General features: G+C 39.4%; 1 protein-coding gene across 1 annotated transcript in view; it reads left to right on the top strand.

Moving 5' to 3' along the window:
- The window catches only part of COPG2 (COPI coat complex subunit gamma 2), a 302,894-nt gene that overhangs the window by 20,089 nt on the left and 256,742 nt on the right, over nucleotides 1-26,063 (top strand). The window contains exon 5 of the mRNA XM_023639688.2: nucleotides 2,886-2,965. Within this exon, the coding sequence (XP_023495456.2) occupies nucleotides 2,886-2,965 (80 nt within the window). The remainder of the gene's footprint in view (nucleotides 1-2,885; nucleotides 2,966-26,063) is intronic.

The raw sequence follows: 26,063 nt of genomic DNA, 5'->3' as shown, positions 1-26,063 counted from the left end.
GACTTCTGCAATTTCTTATGCTGGGTTTCTTAGACTTTTCCTTATTTATATTTTTTGTCTCTGTTCTGTTTTTTAGTTTAGTGGCTACCCTGAAGTTTGTACTCAGAATCTTGTGTATAACATAGTCCATTTTCTGGTGGTCTCTTATTTCCTTAGCCTAGACTGTTTCAGTCCCTTTCCTCCTGCCTCCTAAATTATTATTTTCATCTCTTATTCCAACTTATGTTGTGAGTTTGTGGTTAGAGTGATAAGATTGTCTTTGCTTTGGTGATTTCCTTCCCTTTATCCTAATGCTATAGTTGAATATTTGCTATCCTATTCCAATTCTGTCTCCCTACTCTGTGTTTTGTGACCCCTTACTCCCTTTTTTTCTTTTTTCAGGTATGAGAGCCTTCTTGAGGATTTCTTGTAGTGGAGGTCTTGTGACTACAAAGTCCCTTAGCTTTTGTTTGTCTGGAAAAGATTGAATTTCTCCCTCATATCTGAAGGATATTTTTGCTCGATAGAGTATTCTTGGCTGAAGATTTTTATCCTTTAAAGTTTTGAATATGTCACTCCAATCTCTCCTAGTTTGTAAGGCTTCTGTAGAGAAATCCGCTGAAAGTCTCATGGGGGTTCCTTTGTAGGTTATTTTCTTTTGCTTTGCTGCCCTGAGTATTCTCTCTTTGTCATTCGTTTTTGCCATTTTTGCTACCATATGCCTTGCAGTAGGTCTTTTTACATTAACAAATCTAGGAGATCTGAAAGCTTCCTCCACACACATTTCTCTCTCAATCCCTAGATTTGGGAAGTTCTCTTCTATTATTTTGTTGAGCACACTTTCTGCTCCATTTTCCTTTTCCACGCCCTCTGGAATTCTGATGATTCTTAAGTTGCATTTTCTCATTGAGTCAGCTATTTCTCTGAGATTTTCTTCAGTTTTTTAAATTCTTAGTTCTCTTTCTTCATCTGTCTGGAGCCATTCAGCCTGTCTATCTTTGATTATGCTAATTTGCTCCTCTATGGTGTCTACACAGGCATTCAGGGAATCCGTATTCTGTTTTATCTGATCCATTGTGTTTTTCACCTCTAGTATTTCTAATTGATTCTTCTTTATAATTTCAATCTCTTTTGTGAAGTAACTCCAGAACTCGTTGACTTGTTTCTCTATATTTCCCTTTACCTCATTGAATATTTTGATGATAGCTATTTTGAACTCATCTTCACTTAGTTTACCCATTTCCAAGCCCTCAGGACCTACTTCTCTATTTTTATTGTTTTCCTTTTGGACTGGAGCTTTTATAAATTGCTGGATGGTAGAGGAGTGGTTTTTGCGCATGATGCTATTATTTGGTTGCAGTTACAACCTGTCACCACTAGATGGAGGTCGAGAGCCTTGTGTTCTGAGCCCTCAGCCTTCAGCCGCGATGGTGGCGCGCAGTGGGTTGAGGGAGGAGGGGCACTTTCACTCATGCGGACCTGGATTGGATCAGCTCTCACTCTCCAGTCTCCCGGGGCCCTGGCTTGCTGGGGTTCCCCCACGCAAAAGCTTTCCCCTGTTAGAGGGTTTCGCTGCACAGACGGTGGGAGTCCAGGATGATCCCCGGATGCGTGGACCCTCCCCTGCTCCTTCCTGCACCCATGGCAGTGATCCCAGTCTCTAAGGGAGAGAGCGAAGAGCTCTCCTATGCTGTTCCAGCTCCTCCGAGGGCGGCTCCAGCCTCTCCACCTTCCATCGTTAGGCTGCTGTGGGTCTCTGACGATTTCTGTTATTAGGATTTTTTTTTTCTGGTTGGAAAGCAGTTGCTCTTTTTGGTTGTAATTTGGAGGGGAGAGAGTCCTGGGTGAGCTCATGCCGCCATGTTGCTGACGTCACCTCTACCCTGAAATGTGGTCTTAAGTCATATTTCCCTGATGAATAACAATGTTGAGCCCCCATTTTTTGTGTTGTAGCTAATTTTTTTGTATTTCTGGTTTTATTCTGCTTCATGGTAGATTTTTATTTGTGGGGAACAAATTTTCTTCAGCTCTGAACTTTTGATTCTTATTCTGTGTTTTCTTCTCATAGTAGCTTTATATGGGTGTCATCTGCCCCATTCTGGCTTTTTCTTTCTGGGAGTGATTTTTTCTGTGTTTAATCACCATGATAACCCTCCCTCCCTTGTTCCCTTTCCTTAATGAGCTCACTAGTCTCCACTGGATTCTTTCTATAGTTTGGACTATGAATGGAGCTGGGTCTGATGTATTTGAGCTTCACTACTTATAAGAAATTTGAAGTTCCTTGGTAGAGAATGAGGCTAGACAGGTTAGAGGAACCAATGCCCTTAGTGTATGAATAAATCAGAGATCCAGGTGAGGAGGAAGGGTAGACAAAACTTTATTATTGTTAGCTTAACATTGTTTTGGGTCTAGGTATCCATCTAGAAATCTTTGGTAATTGAAAATGGAAGTTGATTATGCAACCATGAATACTTTAAGGAAAATATCTGTAAATGCTGAACTGAGGAAACTGCAGAGTCTGCAAATCTCTCCATACATATTTTTAAAGAATTTTAAAAATATGTTTTCCAGACCAGTCTTTAACACTTTGAAAACCTGTGTCTTTGGACTCACACTGTCAGAGTCCAGTTTTGGGTCTCTCTGAATAAAGACCCATGTAATTAACTGAATTTTGAGTTTTCTTCTAGATGTTTTCCATTGTGTCAGTGCATCAACACTTGTGTTTAGGGAATAGTAGTATTCTGAATATTTTTTCATCCAGATATTTTTAAAAGAATTTTTTAGGTAGATGAGAATCTTTTTAAGAATAACTTTCTAAATATATCTACTTGGGGTCCTTAATTCAAATAGTTTAAAAAACCATTTCCTTATGAATAACCTGTTGTCTTTTATAAACAATTTTTCAGCAAACATTGAGAAGAATGTGCTACCTTACCATCAAAGAAATGGCTACCATCTCTGAGGATGTGATAATTGTCACAAGCAGGTATGTGAATAGTCAAAACCTAGGATGGGATACTTGTGTATTTTGTGAAATATTTATTGTTCTCTTTCTATTAATTTTATTTTTTGACTGTAAGAAGGCCAATAGGAATTTAAGACTATGTTATCTTAAAACATTCTTTTCTAAAATGTGGTTGTCATCATGTGAAAACCATCCTTGTCTGATAAAGCAAAGAAAGAAGTCACAAAGGATAATGCTAATAGATTTGCTTACATTTATAAATGTTTGTGAAAATATATGAACAAATTAAAAAGTAAATGATAGACTGAAATAAAATATTTACAAGTACATCAAAAGGCCAGCATCTGTAATATGTAGGGGACCCTTATACTTCAAAAAAATTCCAAGTGATAATTCATAAAATAACCAATACAAAGGATCTAAATATCTTTAAATAGTCATTCTCACTAGTAACCAAAAAATGTAAATTACAAATTTAAGAATGAGTTAGTATTTTTACCCATCAAATTGGTGAAAAAGGAAAAAGGCAGTTGGTACTTGTAAGGGGGACTTGTAAGGGAGATATTCTTGTGTACAAGAGGTGGAATAATAACTTGATTTATTTTTCCTGGAAAACGGTTTGGCAGCGTTTGTTGAATGTTTGAAAGGGTTTATCCTTTTGACCCAGTCATACCACGTCTATGTTCCCTCTCTGGAACAATCCTCAGAAAATAATCAGAGAGAGCGCAGAAAGACTTAGATGCCGTGATATTTGTTGCAACACTGTTTACACTACCAAAAAGAATAAAACAACTTAAATGTCTGCCATTGTTAAAAATTATTTAATTAGCTGTGTTATAATCATATTATGAAGTATTTTAATTCTTTGAAAATATTTTTGACACATTGATAATGATATGGGAAAGTCCTCAGTAAAGTGCCGAGTGAGATTTTATTTCAAGTCTGTATTCTATATAGTCCCACTTTTAAAAATGGTTTGTGTATGTATATAAAAATATATGGATGGCAGTACACTGATCTATTACCAGTGGGTTGTCTCTGGGTGTTTGGCATTGTGGCTGTTTATTTTCTTTAAGCTTTTGGGATAATTTCCAAGTATCCTAGAATGAGTATGTATAGAGTTCTAAAATATACAACAAATGTTATTTAAAAAATAATTGCCTTCTTAGTTATTAATTATAACTCATTTAAGTGAATCTGGCTTTTGTACAACAAAATGAATTTTGGGGGATGGTGCTTACGTTTAGTCAGCAGTTGTGTGGAATGTGGTTTCAATTAGTAGAACTTACAGCTGAAAATGACAGAAAGCCAGATGTAAATAGTGACTGAAGTTAGGCACAGCGTAGCTGGTCTTAGTTCAGTAGTTCAACAGTGTCAGAGCTGGTGTCTCGAGAATTCTTTTAGACATTCTCACATTATTGCATAGTAGATGCCTGAATTACTGGCCGTGCACCATTCAAGGGGGGAGGGGTCCTGGGAAGGGGCCAGAGAGAGCCGCCACCATCTGCCTCTTTTATCAGGGATGCAATAGCTTTTCCCAAGGTAATTTTTTGATTTCATTTGGCACAGCTGTGTTATATGACTATCCTTGGGAGGCCAGGAAAGTGAATACTTAGCTTTTATAGTCTAAGGGGCAGGCTCGGAAGAAGGGGTTGAGAATGGGTATTGGATTAGTCAGCTAGCAGTGTCTACCAGAAGTAAGAAACAGAAAATCTTCACTTAGATTGATAGATTCTCTAAATATTGGAAAAATTAAAAATAGAGTAGTCAATTATTGATTGAGGGCTTTTTGTTTGTTTAGCTGTTAATACTTCCCTCTGAGTCCCGTTATGCCACCTTGAGTAATGGTTTGCTTCGAGTTCATTTTGTGATTAGTACATGTAGGAGGCAGAATAATGGCCCCCAAAGATATCCCTGTCCTAATTCCCAGGACCTGTGACTGTGTTACATTACACAGCAAAGGGAATTAAAGTTGCTAATCAGCAGATAGGGACAGTATCTTGGATTAACCAGGTCGGCCCAATATAAGGACAGGGGTTCTTAAAAGTAGAAGAGGGAGGCAGAAGAAAATTGTCAGTAAAGAGATGCCGTGATGGAAGCAGGGTCAGAGAGATGCAGTGTTGCTGGATTTGGAGATAGAGGAAGGGGGCTTTGAGCCAAGGAATGTGGGTGGGCTCTAGAAATTGGAAAGGCAAAGAAGTGGATTCATCCCTACAGCCTCCAGAAAGGAATGCAGCCCTGCTGACACCTTGATTTTAGCCCGGTGAGTCCTGTGTTGGGCTTCTAACTTACACACCTATAAGATAAAGAAGTGGATGATGTCTTGAGCCTCTAAGTTTTTGGTAATTTGTTACGGCAGCAATAGAAAACTAATAGATAAATGTATCAAATCAACATGTACACCTTAAACTTACAGAATGTTATGTGTCGATTATATCTCAAAGCTGGGGAAAAAAATAAAACTAATAGAGATTTTGGTACCTGGAAGTGGGATGCTGCTGTAACAAATACCTAAAAACGTGGAAGTGGCTTTGGAATTGGGCAATGAGCAAATGCTGGAAGAATTTTGAGGAGCATAATAGAAAAAGTCTACATTGCCTCGAACAGACTGTTAGTAGAACTATGGATGTTAATGACTCTGCTGGACTCAGAAGGAAGTGAGGACCAGGAAGGAGGAAACATTTGTCACCTTAGAGAATACTCAAATCATTGTGAACAGACTCCTGGTAGAAATATGGACGTTAAATGCCCTGCTGGTGAGGGCTCAGCAGAAAATGAGGAAGATGTTAGAAACCGGAGGAAAGGGGATCTTGGTTATAGAGTGGCAGGGAGCTTGGTAGCATTGTGTCCATCAGCTGTGTGGAAAGCGGAACTTGTAGGCAACGAACTTGGATATTTAACTGAGATTTGCAAGCAGAGTGTTGAGGTGCAGCCTGGTTTCTTTTTGCCACTTATAGTAAAAGTTGAGAGTAGAGAAATAAATTGAAGAGAGACCCGTTAAATAAGAACCAGGAGTTCTTTACAAATATCAAATCATTATGTTGTACACCTGAGACTAATATGTTATATGCCAAGTATACCTCAAAAAAAACCCCTAAAACAGAAGTTCTTGGTTTTGGAAATTCTCAGCCTACCAAAATGGCAAAGGAAGCTAAAATCAAGAGATTCATGCTCTAGAGAACACGTCACAGGAGTTGCTCTAGAGCCTTTTGCTAAAACCTCGGAGAGATTAAAAGGTCAGAGTATTCACTCACACAAAACACCCTGAAGAGATCAAGGATGTGACTCATAGATTCCTTCAGCATCTAAGCAGAAGCTCAAAATAGAGCTGAGATTATCTAGGCAAGCTCTGTGGTGGAGCCTCTTGTCTAATGCGCGAGTCTCTGTACGTATAGTATACGGGAGTCCCACAAGGCTCCTGAGAATCTTATAGCAGCAGAAACACTGCTGGCTTGGACTGAAAGGGACACAGAGAGTGAAAGAAGGCTGTGAGAGCCCCCAAATTCTACAGGCGGGAAGCATGCTGATAAGACTACTCAGCTTTAAACACATACTGCCCTTTATGAAAAGGAAGGATGGTTCTGAGGGCAGAGGCGCAGGCCTGCAGGGTGGAGCTGGGAGCTAGAGAGAATTCTGCCTTTTCCGGTTTGCCTGGCTGGATTTCAGAATTGCTTGGGACCGGTGACTCTTTTTCCTTCCATTTTCTCCCTTTTTGAACAGGAGTATCTGTAACTGTTATCCTATGGCAGTCCCTCCCGTGTATTTGAGAGCAGAGAATTTGTTTTCTAGTTTCACAGGTCTGCAGGTGGAGAGGAATTTTGCCTCAGGATAGGTTACACCCAGAGTCTCACGCATACCTCATTGAGATGATTTTGAGGATAAGATTGGGACTTTCGAGTGGGGTGAGGTTTAGATGAGATTTTGGACTGTGAGTTGATGCTGTAGTGTGTTGAGATTTAGGGGACTTGGGGATGCGGTGAATGTATTTTGCCTATGAGTTGGATGTAGCCCTGCTGACACAATGATTTTAGCTCAGTGAGACCCATGCTGGACTTCTAACCCAAAGAACTGTAAGATAACACATTTTTGTTGTTTTAAACCACTAATTGTCATTTGTTACAGCAGGAGTATAAAACTAAGCTAGTAGATGACCGTTCTACATATGTACACAATTATGTTAGCTTGGTAAGAAACCATGGTGATTGAGACCCTGAAGGCAGACACTTCACGAAAATATATATGAATGGCCAATAAGCACATGGAAATGTTCTCCATGTTATTAGTCATCAGGGAAATGCAAAGTAAAACCTCAATGAGGTAACATTCCATAACCACTATAATGGTTAAAATAACAAAGCCTGACAATACCAAAATCAAAAAGCTGGGTCCAATACCAAGTATATAGAGCAGTTGAAACTCTCATACATTGTAGGTGAGAATTCAGAATGGTATAATGGCCTTAGAAAAAGCGTGACAGTTTCTTATAAAGTTAAACATATAGCTACCCTGTGATGAGAAATTCCATTACTAGGTATTTACTCTAGAAAAAATGAAAATATATGACCACAAAAAAGACTGTACAAGAATTTCATAGCAGCTATGATGAAATTTATGATGGCTCTAAACTAGAAACAACCCAAACGTTCATCAGCAGGAGAATGGAGTAAGAAATTGTGGTGTATTAATATAGTGACTACTACTCAACAATAAAAAGGAAAAAATTGCTGATTCAAGCAAGAACACAGGTACATTTCTAAAACATTATGTTGGAACAAAAGAAAAGAGACACAAAAGAATACATGCTGGGTGATTCTAGTTATATAAATTCTTAAGACCAGCCGGAATTCCGCTGTGGTGATAAAAACCATAAGTCTGGTAGGTAGGAAGAAATTGACTGGAAGTAGGCATGAGGGACATTCCTGAGGTTGATGGAAGTGTTCTGTATTTTATTTTGAGTGGAGGTTACATGGGTGATCACAATCCACCAAAACTTATCTAACTGAACACATAAGCTGTGCATTTTTATTCTATATAAATTACAACTCAGTTTTAAAAAAGAAACAACGTGATAAGATTTAGTTAGTGGCTTACGGATAGTCAAGTATATTGACAATATGGTCATACTCTTCTACCCCTGTCTGATGAGACTCACCCGGTGAAAGTATGCATCTGAAGATTGCTTAGAATTCTGGAATTGAGTCATAAGGAATGATCCATCATTAACATGAGGGAGGAGCATTGGGGGTCGGGGGTATCAGTATGTGATAGGTTATACCCCTGGTCACAGGAAATCAAATGAACAGTTCATAGACTGTGATTTAGGAAGAAATAAATGGGTTGTATAAACTGTTATCTAGCAGGCAGCTTTTAAATCAACTGTGGGGATAATGTGAGCATTTGGGTAGGGGGAGGACAATACTTTGAGGTTCCTGAGGGAACTAAGAAGCTAAGACCATCCACTTACTTGGTAAGAAATATTCAAGCCTGAAACAACTTTTCTTCTTGGATGCCACTGCTGTCCTGAGTATTACATCTGAGGTTTTACTGGCAGGATGTGGTTTAGAACAAGAAAGAAAGTGGAATACTCTTATAATCTGACTTAGCCAGCATTATGGTGAAACTCCTCTCAGAGATCTCTGGTAACCTCTTAATTGAAAAATCCAAAAGCCAGTTTTCAGCCCGTATTTTACCTGACCCCCCTCTCCGTTTTAACATGGTTAAATGCTGCCTGAAGTTCTACCATCTTTGGCTTTCAGAACTGTATTCCTGAATTTCCTCCCATCTCCCATGACTCCATTTCATTTCTTTCATACAAGTGGTTGCTTTTCTTCTGCCTGTCACCTAAATATTGGCATTCCCTGGGGTTTATATAAATGCTGTGGCCATTTCCCAAACTCCTCATGCTGTATGATACCCTATATCTTTGTCCATGTGTCTCCCTGTGCCTGCAGTTATTCTGTTTCCTTTTCCACAAAGCTCAAACATCATTATACATATTGATTTCCCTATTATTGATAGGTTAGCCATTGTCTCCTCTGTTCTTTTAACAATTTGTTTTTACTTCTATTCTAGTATTTAATACATTGTACTGTAATTATTAGTTTACATGTTTTTCTGCCCTCTGTACTGTTAGTTCCTTGAGAACAAGAACCACATCTCATATAACTTTGTATCATTAATTCCTGGAAAAGTGCCTTGTTTGTGTTAGACACGCATTAAAACTTCGTTGCATGAATTAAATAAAGGATAGTCCACTTTCTCCTTCAGTCAAAGGGGCCATAATGAGAGGGATTATTTTTCTTTCTCCCTGTCTCAAGAAAGCACTCACACATAGGAAGAGGTGGAGAAATGTGGGTGTATTGTGTTTCTCCAGAGAACATAACTAATAGGCAATATATAGATGTATAGAAAGAGATTTACTATGAAGGATTGGCTCATGCAGTTATGGACACTAAATCCCATGATCTGCTGTTTTGCAAACTGGAGGTCCAGGAAAGTTGGTGGTGTAGTTCCAGTCCAAACCTGAAGGCCTGAGAACCAGGAGCACTAATGTCTCCCGTCCAAGGGCAGGAGAAGATGGATGTCCTAGCTCAAGGAGAGAGCAAAGTCTCCCTTCCTCTGCCTTTTTGTTCTGTTTAGGCTCTCAGTGGATTGGATGATGCCCATCCCCATGGGAGAGGGCAATTTTCCTTACTCAGCGTATTGATTCAAATGCTAATCTCTTCTGGAAATACTCTCATGGACACACCCAGAAATAATGTGTTTTTTGTTTGTTTTGGTGAGGAAGATTGGTCCTGAGCTAACATCTGTGCCAATCTTCCTCTATTTTGCATGTGGGATGCCACCACAGCATGGCTTGGTGAGCAGTGTGTAGGTCTGTACCCAGGATCCGAACTTGTGAAACCTGGGCCGCTGAAGCAGAATGTGTGAACTTAACCACTATGCCACTGGGCTGGCCCCCCAGAAATAATGGTTTACCAGCTATCTGGGTGTCCCTTAGCCCAGGCAAGTTGATACATAAAATTAACTGTCACAGTGGGCTTAATGGATGTTGAGAAACCTTTCTGTATTCTGCTTTCCTTCCCTTTCTCCTCCCCAGTTGATAAGCAGACTGCTGTGATTTATTTGGATTAATACTTATTCTTTCTTAAAATGAAATTGTGGAAGACTTTGATGAAAGATGGTGAAAATCATGCCCGGTCATAAAACGTCCTTCTCCACAGCCTAATGAAATGAGCAACAGTGAATAAAAGGGAAAGCCGGGGGACTTCTGATTCTAGCCAAGGTGGAGTGAGGCCACTACGGGCCATCTCTCCCAATGATTACAACAAAGCCTCTGGACAAAAGTACAAAAAGCAACTACCTGAGGACTCTGAAAAGTGAATCATAGCAGGTAAATTTTGAGAGAGAAAACAGTAATTAATGAATAATCAATATGGTAACAGTGAATTTCATGGTTACTTTTCCTCTTTATCCCCTAGGTTTGAACCAAGGATAGGCTGAATCAGGGAACTGTATAGTGGGCAGGGTCAGTAAAGACTCAGAGAGAAGCCTATCTCCCTGACCTGAGCACAGGTTAAAGAAAAGACCCCTCCAACCTGGAGAGCAATCTTTTTTGTTTGTTTTTGTTTTTCTGTTTACTTGCTGGTCCTGCCTTGAGGCCAGCCCCAGTTGTAGAAGAACATTACTATGGTGTGACAGCAGTGTTTCAGACACCTAAAACCCTGAGATAAAATGATCCCTGAGAAAAGGGGCCCTTGTTGTATGAAGAGTGGAGGGAAATCCTTGTTATTATTTTTTTCTGTCTTCTCTTACTTTGTACTGAGGGCCCACTTCCTCAGAATTGTGCGGTAGCACAGGGAGCTGAAACTCTGGGAAAATCCCATATTTCTGGCTAGAAAGACTGGGAAAAGAGGTCCTTGAGAGCCAAAGAGTGTGGGAGAGATGACATGCACTAAAGGCCAGGCAGAACTTCGATTTGAAACTAACTGCGGTGATTGCTTACTAAAACAAAAAGTCAACATTCCACAGAGACTTTTAACAGGACCCAGAATCTCATGACATAATATTCAGAATGTCCAGATATAATCCAAAATTAGTCAATCAGGAAAGTCTGACCAATTCTCAAGGGAAAAGATAATCAATAGACGCAAACCCCTAAATTATCTAGATGTTGGGATTATTGAAGACTTTGAAGCAGCTAATGGAACCATGCTCCATAAAGGTGAACACTCTTGAAATGAGTAGAAAAAATAGAAATTTTCAGCAGAGAATTTATATAAAAAGAGAACCAGTTGAAAATTTTAGAAATGACAAAGTACAACAAGCAAAATAAAAGATTCATTGGCTGACCTCAATAGCAGAATGGAGGTGTCAGAGGAAAGGGTCAGTGAACTTGAAGACAATTCAATAGAAATAATCCCGACTGAGAATATAGAGAAAAAAGATTGAAAACAAAAATAAACAGCCCCACTGACCTGTGGGACTATATCAAAGGGCCTAACGTTCGTATCATTGGAGCCCCTGAAGAAGAGGAGAAAGGGATGGGTGCAAAAAAAATTTGAAGAAATAATGGCTGAAAACTTCCAAATTTCAAGGAAGATATAACTTTACAGATTCAAGAAGCTCAGTGAAAGTTATACAAGATAAACTCAAAGGAATCCACACCCAGATATATAACAAAACTGCTGAAAACCAAAGATAAAGGCAAACTCTTGAAAGCAGTTAGAGAAAAATGATGTGTTACATGTAGAGAAACTTCAATTTAGCAGACCGTGGATTTCTCATCAGAAAACACAGATGTTGGAAGACAATGGAACACCATGTTTAAAGTGCTGAAAGGAAAGGAACTGACAACCCAGAGTTCTACATCCACTAAAAATACCTTTTGGGAGTGAAAGTGAAATAAAGACGTCCTCATGTGAAGGTAAACAAGGTGTACTCTAACAGAAATATTAAATGAAGTGTTTCAGGCTGAAGAGACGTGATACTAGAAGGATCCCCAGTGCAGCCACTGCAACAGCATCTTCATATAACAAAAGAAGACAGGAAGCACAACTGTCCACCCAGAACTCTGTGCCTCCTGAAACAGCTTTCAAAAACAGCTGGAATAAAAGCAATTTCAGACATACAAAAGCTGAAAGAATTAATCTCTAGCAGGTTCACAGGTAAATGGAAAAGGAAGTTTTTTAGGCAGAAGTAAAGTGATACTGAGGGAAAATATCGATCTGTACAGAAAAATGAGTTCTGGAAATGTTAACAGCATGGGTAGATATATAAGACATTTTTAAATCTCTTTAAAACATAATTGACTGTTTAAACGAAAATCAAAATATAGCGTGGGATTTATAACATATGTAAAAGTAAAGTGTATGACAACAATAGCATAAAGGCCAAGAGGGGAAATGGAACTATACTACTGTAAAGCTCTTACTCTGTGTATGAAGTTTATCATATCACTTGAAGACAATCTGTGATAAGTTAAAAATGTACATTATAAACTCTAAAGCAGCTACTAAAATAACAGTGCAGAGTTATAGCTGATAAGCCAACAAAGGAGATAATCAGAATCATAAAAAATTTGTTCTTAGTGCCATCGAGTCAATTTTGACTCCTGGCCACACTGTGTACAGCAGAGTTGAACCCTTTTTGTGCCATCCTCTCATCTTCCAGTGCTATATCAGACAAATGTTCTGCTGCTATGCACTGGGTTTGTGTGGCTGATTTTTTTCAGAAGTGAGTGGCCAGGTCCTTCTTCCTAGTCTGTCTAGTCTGGGAGCTCTGCTGAACCCTGTCCACCGTGGGTGACCCTGCTGGTATCTGAAATACTGGTGGCATAGCTTTCAGCATCACCGCAACACACAGCTGCCACAGTATACAACTGACAGATGGATGGTGTGGTTCCCTGACTGGGAAATGAACCTGGGCTTTAGCAGTGAGAGCACCAAATCTCAACCACTGGACAACCAGGGCTGGCTTCATTTAAAAAATACCCAATCAGACAGAAGAAAAAAGAAAAGAAAAAGAAAATAGAATGAAAAACAACTGAGATAATAGAAGAAAAGTAGCAGACTAAAAAACTCAAACCTAGCCATATCAATAATCACCACTAAAGATAAATATTCTGAACTCTCTGATTTTAAAAGACAAAGATTGCCAGATTGAATTTTTTTAAAAAATCCAGATCCAACTATATGCTGCTCACAAGAAACGTGTTTTAAATATAAAGACACAAATAAGTTGAAAATAAAAGGATGAAAAAAGATATACCATGCTAACTTTAAAAGCTGTACTCTTCATATTAATATCAGATAATATAGATTTCAGAGTAAATATTACTACAGATAAAGGGGTCAACCCATCAAGAAGACATAATTCTAATTGTTTATGCACATAAAAAGAGTTTCACAATGCTCAAAGCAAAAGTTGATAGAATTGCAAGGAGACATAGACAAATCCACAATTATAGTTGGAAATTTCAATATCCCACTCTCAAAAAGAGAGCAAGTACACAGAAAGATTATTAAGAATATGAACAACTTGAACAATAAAGCTAGACTGTCTTTGTTTGCTGATGACATGATCTATGTGGAGAATCTGTGGAATCCAGCAAAAGCTACTAGAACTAATAAGTGAGTTTAGCAAACCTGCAACATACAAGACCAATATGCAAAAAATTATTAAGTTTTTATATACTGGCAAAGAACAATTACAATTAAATTAATAGTATTTACAGTAGCATCAAAATACGAAATACTTTGGGGTAAATCTGATGAAAGATGTGTAAGACGTACACTGAAAACTACAAAAAGCATTGCTGATAGAAATTAAATAAGGTCTAAATAAATGGAGAGATTCACTGTGTTTATAGTGTGAAAGATTCAGTATTGTTCAGATGCCTATTTTCTCCAAATTCATCTTTAGAGTCAGTGCAAACCCAGTTAAAATCTCAGCAGACTTTTTTGTAGAAATTGATAAGCTGATTTTAAAATTCATGTGGAAATGCAAGGTATAAAAGAACAAGTTGGAGGACTGAGAATACCAGATTTCAAAACATGATAAACTTATAATAAATTAGGCGGTGTTTTATTGGCAGAATGATACACAGATCAATGGAACAGAGCAAAGTTCAGAAATAGACACATACATGAAGAACTTATTTTCAGCCATGATGCAAAAGGCAGTTTAGTGATGATAGAATAGACTGTTTGATAAATGTTACTGGGATAATTAGATATCCATAAGGTAAACGAACAAACTTTGATTCATACCTCATACCATATACAAAACTTAAATAAAATGGACCATACATCTGTAGACCTAAATGTAAAATCTAAAATTATAAAACTTCTTAAAAAAATATGAAAAAATCTTGTAGACCTTGAATTGTGCAAAGATCTTTTTAGATATAACACCAAAAGCAAGTTCCAGAAAGACAATAAAAAGATAAACCACAGACTGGAAGAAAATATTTGTAAATCATATATGATAAAGGACTTGTATCTAGCACATATAAAGAACTTTTAAAATTCAATAATGAGAAACAATAAAATAAAAAACATGCAAACTATGTTGAATAGACACCACTAACTAAGATATATCTGTGGCAGGTAATGCACATGAAAAGATGCTCAACATTATTAGTCATTAGGGAAGTATAATTTAAAACCACAATAAGATACCACTACACATCTGTTGAATCAACTAAAAATTAAGAAGCCTGACTTTACCAAATATTGGCAAGAGTGTGGAGGAACTAGATCTCTTCTACACTTCTGTTGGGAATGTAAAACAGTGAAGTCATGTTGGAAAACATTTTTGCAGTATATTAAAAAGTTAGACATGAACCTACCATAAGATCCAGTTATTCCACTTCTAGATATTTACCCAAGTGAAATGAAGCAAAAATTAAATGGAAGCTTTCAGTTTCTGCTCTGGGATATAGAGAGTTTGAAAGAGCATTGCTTCCAAGTTTTCAGTAAAAAAGGGGCTGAACAGACTGCAAGTTCACCAATTTATCTGAGTCCTTCAGAGTACTGATGTCTCAGAGTAACCAGCTCGCTCAAAACCTAAAGAGAGACCAGAGCCTGCAGGGATAGATGAGATGTGAGCACTAACTTACTGGACAAGATGTGGTCAATACCAGTAAGAAGAGTTCAGCTGGGGTGACAGGGTGTACAATATCAAGAGAGGGTGAAGCCCTTGGGTGCTGCAAATGTAAGGGAGTCTGAACCTCTATAGGCTTGTTGATTTTTCTCCAAGCACCCACTGAATGCTTATAGAATATTTGAGAGAGTCCTGAGGATGTCTTCCTGGTGGTGTAGAACTGGGGGCAGGAAACAGCAGCTACCCTGGCAGGGATACTGAACTCCCCTTGGAGCCTTGTCCTCTGTTTCCCTCTGGAAGAAAAGCCTTAATGTGTAGGGGGAATGGCAACAAACATTCATCCTTAGATGCTGGTGAAGACTCATTGCACCTGTGGGAAGGGGACAGGGGAAAAACTTTCTACCGCTGGAGAAGCAACTAGAATATGCACTGTGTTGATAACTACAGTTCTGGAAGGGGCAGAAGTACTGAGAAGGCCACATCCCTAAGATCCAGGAACATGGTGCCTGCCTAAGACAGGCTTAATTAGACAACAAGGAACACCCTGCCATCCCCACCCCACTACTGTGTTGAGTGACAAGTAACTTGCAAGAGACCAACCTTCTCTGAGGGGCTAGGTGAAGAAAAGACCAAAAGCTTAGTGTGGACATTGAAAAAGAAAATCCTCTGGTACACCCAGCCCTCAGCCTAAACATAAGGTATCAATAGAGGAGTTTGCAGGCAAGCCTGTGGAGCCTATGGGTTACCCGAGCAACAAGAAGCCAAACTCAGTCCAACTTCCAAGGTGGTTAACTTAAACCCCTGAGCTAAAGGCTTAGCAGAAGGAAACATGCCCCTATTTCAAGGCATGAAAACAATTTACTTCAGCCTCTACTGTCACACACAAGATGTTTGGCTTTCAACAAAAAATTAGGAAGCATAAGAAAAAAACTAACAAAAAGAGAATACTCTCAAGAGACAAAGCACTTGTCAGAAGCAGTCACTACTGTTCAACATTGTATTAGAAGTATTAAACAATGCAATTAGACAGGAAAAACCAATTTGAACATAAGAATGAATTAACAAAGAAATAAACTGTCTTTGGTTTTAGATGATGTGATAGAATAACTGGAAACCCCAGATAATCAGTGATAAAATGAACTCAAACAATAAAAGAATTCAGTGTGTTAGAAGGATATAAAATTAACATATACAGATCAATAGCCTTCATATAAACAAACAATCCACGTAGAACCCCATTACAACAACAAATAAGATTAACTACTTAGGAATAATGCAATCCCAACAAAAAAACCAACAAGCTTTATAGTATAGAGTTAGAAAAGTTGATGCTAAAGTTCATGTGGAAAAATAAACATGTAAGAATAGCCAGGAAATAAATGAAAAAGGAAAACCATGAGGGAGGACTGGCTCTACCAAGCAGTAAAATATTAAGGACTGTACATTAAAACAGTGTGGTTCTGACACATGAATAGACAAATATGCCAATGGAATAAAATTGTGTGATGACTTTGTAATGTATCACTTTGGCCATGCTGATCTACATTTTTCAGAATTTTCTGTTGCAAGTGGAAAGTATGGAATTAGACCCAAAGACTCATGGAAATTTAGTATGTGACAAAGGTGGCATCTCTAATCACTGGGGTGAACATGTACTTTTTCTTTTTTTATTAAGATTATGATAGTTTACAACCTTGTAAAATTTCACTTGTACATTATTGTTAGTCACGTTATAGGTACACCACTTCACCCTTTGTTCCCCCCCCCCCCCCACTTCCCCTGGTAACCACCAATCAGTTCTCTTTGTCTATATGTTAACTTCCACCTATGAGTGGAGTCATATAGAGTTCGTCTTTCTCTGTCTGGCTCATTTCACTTAACATAATACCCTCAAGGTCCATCCATGTTGTTGTGAATGGGACGATTTTGTCCTTTTTTATGGCTGAGTAGTATTCCATTGTGTATATATACCATATCTTCTTTATCCAATCATCAGTTGCTGGGCACTTAGGTTGGTTCCATGTCTTGGCTGTTGTAAATAATGCTGCAATGAACATAAGGGTGCATGGGACTCTTGGAATTGCTGATTTCAGGTTCTTAGGATACCCAGTAGTGGGATGGCTGGGTCATAAGGTATTTCTATTTTTAACTTCTTGAGAAATCTCCATACTGTTTTCCACAGTGGCTGCACCAGTTTGCATTCCCACCAACAGTGTATGAGGGTTCCGTTTTCTCCACAACCTCTCCAACATTTGTCACTCTTGGTTTTGGATATTTTTGCCATTCTAACAGGTGTAAGGTGATGTCTTAGTGTAGTTTTGATTTGCATTTCCCTGATGATTAGTGATGATGAGCATCTTTTCATGTGTCTATTGGCCATCCGTATATCTTCTTTGGAGAAATGTCTGTTCATGTCCCTTGCCCATTTTTTGCTCGGGTTGTTTGATTTTTTTGTTGGTGAGCTGTGTGAGTTCTTTATATATTATGGAGATTAACCCTTTGTCAGATAAATAACTTGTAAACATTTTTTCCCAATTAGTGGGCTGGTTTTTTGTTTCAATCCTGTTTTCCCTTGCCTTGAAGAACCTCTTTAGTCTGATGAAGTCCCATTTGTTTATTCTTTCTATTGTTTCCCTTGTCTGAGGAGTTATGGTGTCCGAAAAGATTCTTTTGAAACTGATATCAAAGAGTGTACTGCCTATATTCTCTTCTAGAAGACTTATTGTTTCAGGCCTAATCTTTAGGTCTTTGATTCATTTTGAGTTTATTTTGGTGAATGGTGAGAAAGAATGGTCAATTTTCATTCTTTTACGTGTGGCTGTCCAGTTTTCCCAGCACCATTTCTTGAAGAGACTTTCTTTCCTGCATTGTAGGCCCTCAGCTCCTTTGTCAAAGATTAGCTGTCCACAGATGTGTGGTTTTATTTCTGGGCTTTCAATTCTGTTCCATTGATCTGTGCACCTGTTTTTGTACCAGTACCATGCTGTTTTGGTTACTGTAGCTTTGTAGTATGTTTTGAAGTCAGGGATTGTGATGCCTCCAGCTCTGTTCCTCTTTCTCAGCATTGCTTTAGCAATTTGAGGTCTTTTGTTGCCCCATATGAATTTTAGGATTCTTTGTTCAATTTCTGTAAAGAATGTCCTTGGGATTCTGATTGGGATGGCATTGAATCTGTAGATTGCTTTAGGTAGAATGGACATTTTAACTATGTTTATTCTTCCAATCCATGTACATGGAATGTCTTTCCATCTCTTTCTGTCATCATCAGTTTCTTTCAAAAAAGTCTTGTAGTTTTTGTTGTATAGATCTTTCACTTCCTTGGTTAAATTTATCCCAAGCTATTGTATTCTTTTTGTTGCGATTGTGAATGGTATTGTGTTCTTGAGTTCTTTTTCTGTTAGTTCATTGTTAGCGTATAGAAATGCTACTGATTTATGTATGTTGATTTTATACCCTCCAACTTTGCTGTAGCTGTTGATTGTTTCTAATAGTTTCCCTATGGATTCTTTGGGGTTTTCTATGTATAAGATCATGTCATCTGCAAACAGCAAGAGTTTTACTTCTTCGTTGCCTATTTGGATTCCTTTTATTTCTTTTTCCTGCCGAATTGCTCTGGCCAACACCTCCAGTACTGTGTTGAATAGGAGTGGTGAAACTGGGCACCCTTGTCTTGTTCCTGTTCTCAGAGGGATGGCTTTCAGTTTTTGTCTGTTGAGTATGATGTTGGCTGTGGGTTTGTCATACATGGCCTTTATTATGTTGAGGTACTTTCCTTCTATACCCATTTTATTGAGAGTTTTTATCATAAATGGATGTTGGATCTTGTCAACATCTGCATCTATTGAGATGATCATTTGGTTTTTGTTTCTCATTTTGTTAATGTAGTGTATTACGTTGATTGACTTGCGGATGTTGAACCATCCCTGTGTCCCTGGTATAAATCCCACTTGATCATGGTATGTAATCTTTTTGATATATTGCTGTATTCAGTTTGCCAGAATTTTGTTGAGGATTTTTGCATCTATGTTCATCAGTGATATTGGCCTGTAGTTTTCCTTCTTTGTGTTGTCCTTGTCAGGTTTAAGGATCAGTGTGATGTTGGCTTCATAGCATGTGTTAGGTAGTGCTCCATCTTCCTCAATTTTCTGGAATAGTTTGAGAAGGATAGGTAATAAATCTTCTTGGAATGTTTGGTAGAATTCTCCAGAAAAGCTGTCTGGTCCTGGACTATTATTTTTGGGGAGGTTTTTGATTACTATTTCTATTTCTTTACTTGTGATTGGTCTATTCCAATTCTCTATTTCTTCCTGATTCAGTTTGGGGAGGTTGTAAGAGTCTAGGAATTTATCTATTTCTTCTAGGTTGTTCAATTTGTTGGCATATAGTTTTTCATAGTATTCTCTTATGATCCCTTGTATTTCTTTGGTATCCGTTGTGATTTCTCCTCTCTCATTTCTAATTTTATTTATTTGAGACTTCTCTCTTTTTTTCTTAGTGAGTCTGGTTAAGGGTTTGTCGATTTTGTTAATTTTTTTTGAAGAATCAACTCTTTGTTTCATTGATCCGTTCTACTGTCTTTTTCCTTTCAATATCGTTTATTTCTGCTCTAATTTTTATTATTTCCCTCCTCCTGCTGACTTTGCGCTTTGTTTGTTCTTCTTTTTCTAATTCTGTTAGGTGTCATTTGATGTTGCTTATGTGAGATTTTTCTTGTTTATTGAGGTGGGCCTGAATTGCAATGAATTTCCCTCTTAGGACTGCTTTTGCTGCGTCCCAAGTTAGTTGGTATGGTGTGTTTTCATTTTCATTTGTCTCCAGATAATATTTGATTTCTTCTTTAGTTTCTTCAATAATCCATTGTTTGTTCAGTAGTATGTTGTTTAGTCACCACGTTTTTGCCCCTTTCCCAGCTTTATTCTTGTAGTTGATTTCTAGTTTCATAGCATTATGATCAGAAAAGATGATGGATATTATTTCAACCCTCTTGAATTTATTGATGCTTGCTTTATTTCCCAAGATATGGTCTATCCTTGAGAATGTTCCATGTGCACTTGAGAAGAATGTGTAACCTGCTGTTTTTGGATGAAGTGTTCTATATATATCTATTAAGTCCATCTGGTCTAATTTTTCATTTAATTGTATAATTTCCTTGTTGATTTTCTCTCTAGATGATCTGTCCATTGGTGTTAATGGGTTGTTGAGGTCCCCTACTATTATTGTAGTGTTGTTGATGTCTCCTTTTAGTTTTGTTAAGAGTTGCTTTACAGATTTTGGTGCTCCTGTGTTGGGTGCGTATATATTTATAAGTGTTATGTCATCTTGGTGGAATGTCCCTTTTATCATTATATACTGCCCCTCTTTGTCTTTCTTTATCTGTTTTGCTTTGAAGTCTACTTTGTCTGATATAAGTATGGCGGCACCTGCTTTCTTTTGTTCATTATTAGCTTGGAGTATTGTCTTCCATCCCTTCACTCTGAGTCTGTGTTTGTCTTTGGGGCTGAGGTGTGTTTCCTGGAGGCAGCATATTGTTGGGTCTTGTTCTTTGATCCATCCTGCCACTCTGTGTCTTTTGATTGGAGAGTTCAAGCCATTTACATCTAGAGTGATTATTGAAATGTGGGGGCCTACTGCTGCCATTTTATCACTTGTTTTCCAGTTCTCTTGCATTTCCTTTGTTTCTCTTCCCATGATTTTTGGATTACTAATTCAGGTAGGTAAATTTCTGTATTGGCTTTCTTCTTATTTGTAATTTGTGTCTTTATTCTTGTTATTTGTTTAAGGGTTACCAGGTGGTTTGTATAAAACATCTCATAAATGAGATAGTTCATTTTCTGATAGCCTCTTATTTCCTTGAATTAAAACGTCCCATTGTTTTCTCTTCCCCTTCTAGGTTGTTATTATCAGATTTTTTTTTTCCTTCTTCCTTCTTGTGTTGTGAGTTTGTGGTTAAAATGACAGGAATATATTTATTCTTGGTGTTTCTCTTCCTTCTATCTTTTATGTTTTATTTCACTTTTGCTAACCTCTTCTGATGGAGAGCTGCTACTTTCTGTTATTGTCCTTCTACTTATCTCCTTTGCTCTGGGTTTTGTAACCCCTTTCCTTTTTTTGATTTTTCAGGTATGTGGGTCTTCCTGAGCATTTCTTTCCGAGGAGGTCTTGTGGCAATGAACTGCCTTAACTTTTGTTTATCTGGGAAAGTTTTTATTTCTCCATCATATTTGAAGGGTATTTTCACTGGGTAGAGTATTCTTGGCTGCAGGTTTTTGTCCTTCAGAGTTTTGAATATATCATTCCACTCTCTTCTAGCCTGTAAGGTATCTGCTGAGAAATCTGCTGATAGCCTTATGGGGGTTCCTTTGTAGGTTATTTTCTTCTGCCTTGCTGCCCTTAGTATTTTCTCTTTGTCGTTGATTTTTGCCAGCTTCACTACTATATGCCTTGGGGTTGGTCTTCTTACATTGATAAAGTTTGGAGATCTATTGGCTTCTGTCACATGAAGTTCCATTTCTCTCCCCTGGTTTTGAAAGTTCTCAGCCATTATTTCTTTGAACAGGCTTTCTGCCCACTTCTGCTTCTCTTCTCCCTATGGTATACCTATAATCCTTATGTTGCATCTCCTAATTGAGTCAGATAATTCTCAGAGAGTTTCTTCTTTTCTTTTTAGTCTTAATTCTCTCGCCTCCTCCATCTGCAGCATTTCTATATTCCTGTCCTCAAAATTGCTAATTCTGTCCTCCATATTATCGACCCTACTGTTCAGAGAGTCCAGGTTTTTCTTAATTTCCTCCATTGTGTTCTTCATCTCCAGTATTTCTGATTGGTTCTTCTTTATAGTATCAAGCTCTTTTGTGACATAGCTCTTGAACTCGTTGAGTTGTCTATCTGTATTCTCTTTTAACTCGTTGAGTTTTTTAATAATGGCTGTTTTGAAGTCATCATCATTTAGGTTATAGGCTTCATTGTCTTTGGGATTGTTTTCTGGGTACTTGTCATTTTCCTTCTGTTCTGGAGATTTAATATATTTTTTCATACTGCTTGATGGCGTGGATTTGTGCCTCCGCATAGAGATAGTTTAGTTACTGCTTCCACTTGTTTCTACTGGTGTGTGTGTAGGGGTGCAGCTGTTTAGACTGCACCGACCAGGAACCTTGTCAGCTGTTGCTAACTGGACCTGGGCCCCTCCTCGTAGTCACAGTGGTCTTGTGGGGTCCATCATCAGCTGTGGGGGCAATCGCAAGGGGGCTTCAGGCTGCTGGTGCCTACTGTTGCAGACCACCTAGACATGCTCCCTCCTTGGGTTCTGCAACGGTGTCATGGGCTTTCCCAGCAGCTGGGAGCAGGGACACCTATATTTGCAGCTCTGTCACTGTCAGAGCCCACAAAATCTCACTTGTCCTCTATAGGTCACAGCAGAGCTATGGGTATCTTCTGCAGTCTGTGGTTAGCTCACCTAGCTATGCTGCTTTTGCCCCAGGGCCTTCCAGCCTTGTGATTGCTGGACGGTGCCTCTCCACTAGTGCTGTGCAGAGGCTTTCGCTGAGGCTGCTGTGGGACTGTAGAGTTTTCCCCTTGGGCCACAGAGCCAGGCTGCTGGAACTCCACCCAGCCTCCGACCACCCCCACAGGAACTCCGGGAGCCCCTTCTCCCCTCTTCAACACAGCCAGAGTCCGTGTGTCTGGCGGTGGTTGGCGGGCTGCTGCCCTGCCCAGGATCCTCCTCTTCGGGAGCCTCCCGGAGTTCTGAATGCTGGGCGGGGCCTCTCCACTAATGGCAAGTAGAGGCTTTCCCTGCCGCTGGTGTGGGACCCTGGATTTTCCCCCTGGGCTGTGGAGCCGGGCCGCTGGAACTCCACCCAGCCCCAGTCCACTCCTATGGGATCTCTGGGAGCCCCTTTCCCCATCTGGAGCACAGCCGGAGTCTGTGAGTCTGGCGGTGGCTGGCAGGCCGCTGCCCTTCCCGGGATCCTCCTCTTCTGGTGCCTCTCAGCATTCTGAATGCTGGGTGGGGCCTCTCTGCTAATGGTGAGTAGAGGCTTTCCCTGCTGCCGGTGTGGGACCCTGGAGTTTCCCTCTGGGCTTACGTGTAATTGCGGGGGGCTTAGGAAGGGCTGTAGTCACCTGTTTCCACCATCGCTCCGCCGGTGTGTGCACACTCCTACCCTTGGTGCATGGAGATGCTATGGGGGAATCTGCTGGAAGAAAGCCGCTTGCAGGTACTAGGCTGTCCGGGGGTCAGGGGTCGGAGAGTTTTCACCTATCTCCACCTCCTCCCAGGGGGAAGTCCATCCGCCTTCTGATGTATAGCAGCACGGGTCTCTCAGGTGTCCTGAGATGCTGTATGGGTGTCCTTTGTTAACTGATGAATGTTCAATTAGTTGTAGATTCGAAGGGGGAGAGACAAAGAAGACTACTCACTCTGCCATCTTGGTGACGTCCGAACATGTACTTTTTAATACTTGGTGCTAGGACAACTGAATAGCCACTTGGAAAAAGATAAAATTAGATCCCTGTTTCACATCATACACATGGATGAACTCTAAATGGATAAGGAATATAAATTTAAAATGCAAAACCATACAAGTACTAGAAGAAAACGTGAGTGTATTTCTCTTTAACCTTGATGCAGGGAAAAGCTTTGTTAATTATGACTAAAATTCTGAGGCAATAAAAGAAAAGATTGATAAGTTTATATACGTATTTTTTTTTAAATTACATGGCAAAACCACCATGAAATATAAGGTGAACCAGGGGTTTGCAGTAGGTCCGAGTTGTGGTACAAGCAGTTATTCTTAATTTATTTTCATGGTATCCTGCATGACATTGCCACTCATTTTATGGCAGAAGTGGTGTGACAGTGGGCTCATGACAAGGAGATCCAAGAGTTTTATCATATTCTGCTTCACCTAAGAGCAGATGGCCCAATGCACTGATGGGATGGCCTGTTGAATGCTCAGCTGAGGTACTTGGTTGGAGCTAGGACCCTGTGAGGTTGGGGAATTCTCCTCCAAGATACAGTATATGCATTGAATTAATGGTTAGTGTATGGTACTGTCACCAATAAATAGAATATGTGGGTCCAGGAATCAAGAAGTAGGTAGGACTGGCCCCTCTCACCCTGATTCCCTGTGACCCACTTGTAGAATTTATGCTTCCCATCCCCACCCTGAATGTGAATTTGAGGCCCTGGTTCCCAGGGGACAATGTTTTCAAGGGACAAGAAGGGGAAGCATTTAACCCATTGATTCCTAGTTCTTACTGGCTGAGTATTGTCTCCAGCACAGAAATATCCCACACTGTTGGATCACACATGTCTGAGTGACAAGTTGGCAACCACAGACATCTCACATTCCAGTGTCAGAGAAATCCTGGGGCAGGAGTTGAGCCAGTTTGCATATTTAAAATGATGACCACTTTGGATTCTTCGTGCTAGTGGACCAGCGGGTAAAGAAAGGAGCTGCTGTACTCATAGAGATAATTGACTTTGATCCCTATCAGGAGCTAGAGTTGTTTCTATATAAAGGTGGCAAAGAGCACTGTTATCTAGAATTCGCTTGAGTATATTTTGGTGCATTCATGCTTGAGACTGTGGTGAATAGGGAACAACCAATGGTCCACCCAGGGTAAATCCAACAAAAGGCTCAGATCCTTTGGGATAAGGGTTTGAGACACCTGCCAGACACATAACCAAGATACGATGAAGCGAGGGCTAAGAGTGGGGGAAATGTAGGATGAGTCGTTAGAGGAAAGAGGTGGTGAGTATCAGTTATTGCTTTGGAATGAGGTGTAGCAGCAAGGATTGTACCATGTTACACTCACCTTCCTGTCTCTTGTAGAAATAGTGGATAGTTACCATCTTGAAGACTCATGACAGATTAGATTTAATGGAAGACATGTTCAGATTTGAGGGGTGCAAAGGCTGGACGGTATTGGGTGCCACTTTTGAGCCACTTCACATTTTCTCAGGCTTTATCTTGATTCCAGCTGTGGCTGTCATCAACAGTTCTGTGTTCACTTGCATCGATAGTGCCTTACTTCAAGCATGCGCTGTGTGTTTCGCTTCCTGCCCTGTAGTTTCTCTGGCACTCCAGTTTGGGCACTCACTTGGAACTCACATGTGTGAGTTAACACTCTGGGGTTAAGTGTCAGCCAGGGGCTAAGAACTAGTGGATAGATTCTTTCCTTTTCATCACTTGGATATGTGGTTCTGAGATGTATTTCACAAGGCTCCTCAGAAGATTGCTCAGTGGATAACAAGTTGCCTGTCGCAGTGACATAGTGGAGAGAACTTCTTGAGAGTGAGTTTCCCTCCTTCTCTGTTTAATTCCCTGTCCTTTGCTTCTCCTCCCTCAGAACACATTCCCAAATAAACTACCTGTATGTAAGCTTATCTGTCAGGGCAGCCCAAGCTAAGAGAGACATATGGAACAGGGGTTGGCAAACTGTGGCTCATGGCCAAAACTGCGCCCTCGTTTTGTAAACATAGTTTTATTGAAACACAGCCGTGCATGCCTATTTGTTTACATATTGTGTATGGCAACTTTCATGCCATCTACAAGCCAAGGAGAAGAAACCAAACTTGCCAACCATGAGGTTTTTAATCTAATTGGAAAAATGCAAATATTTGTGAAAAACACTGGTTAATAAATTATTTATATCCAAACAATGAAATCTGTGCTAGCATTAAAAACATATTTTAGATATGTTGAGATATTCAAAAAAATCTGCCAATATGGGAAGATTCTCAAGTTATATTATTAAGTAAAAAAGGAAGGTGCCAGAAGAGTGGAGATCCATTGGCATGCATTTTTCTAAGTCTCTGTGGTTGTATGTATTTTTATAAACTTCCTTGAGAAAACGTAGGCAACCGTTCACAGTGGTTGTCTCTAGTTGAGTGGCACTACAAGCTAGGGTGAGTGAGGGGAGACTTAGACTTTGACTTTATATTTTATGCCTTTCTGAATATTTTGAAAATGTATTGTTATATGAATGAAATACTTTTATAATTGAAAAA

The sequence above is a fragment of the Equus caballus genome, chromosome 4, assembly GCF_041296265.1.
Source record: "Equus caballus isolate H_3958 breed thoroughbred chromosome 4, TB-T2T, whole genome shotgun sequence".
NCBI classification, from domain to species: domain Eukaryota; kingdom Metazoa; phylum Chordata; class Mammalia; order Perissodactyla; family Equidae; genus Equus; species Equus caballus.
This window is presented reverse-complemented; position numbering and strand designations above follow the sequence as displayed.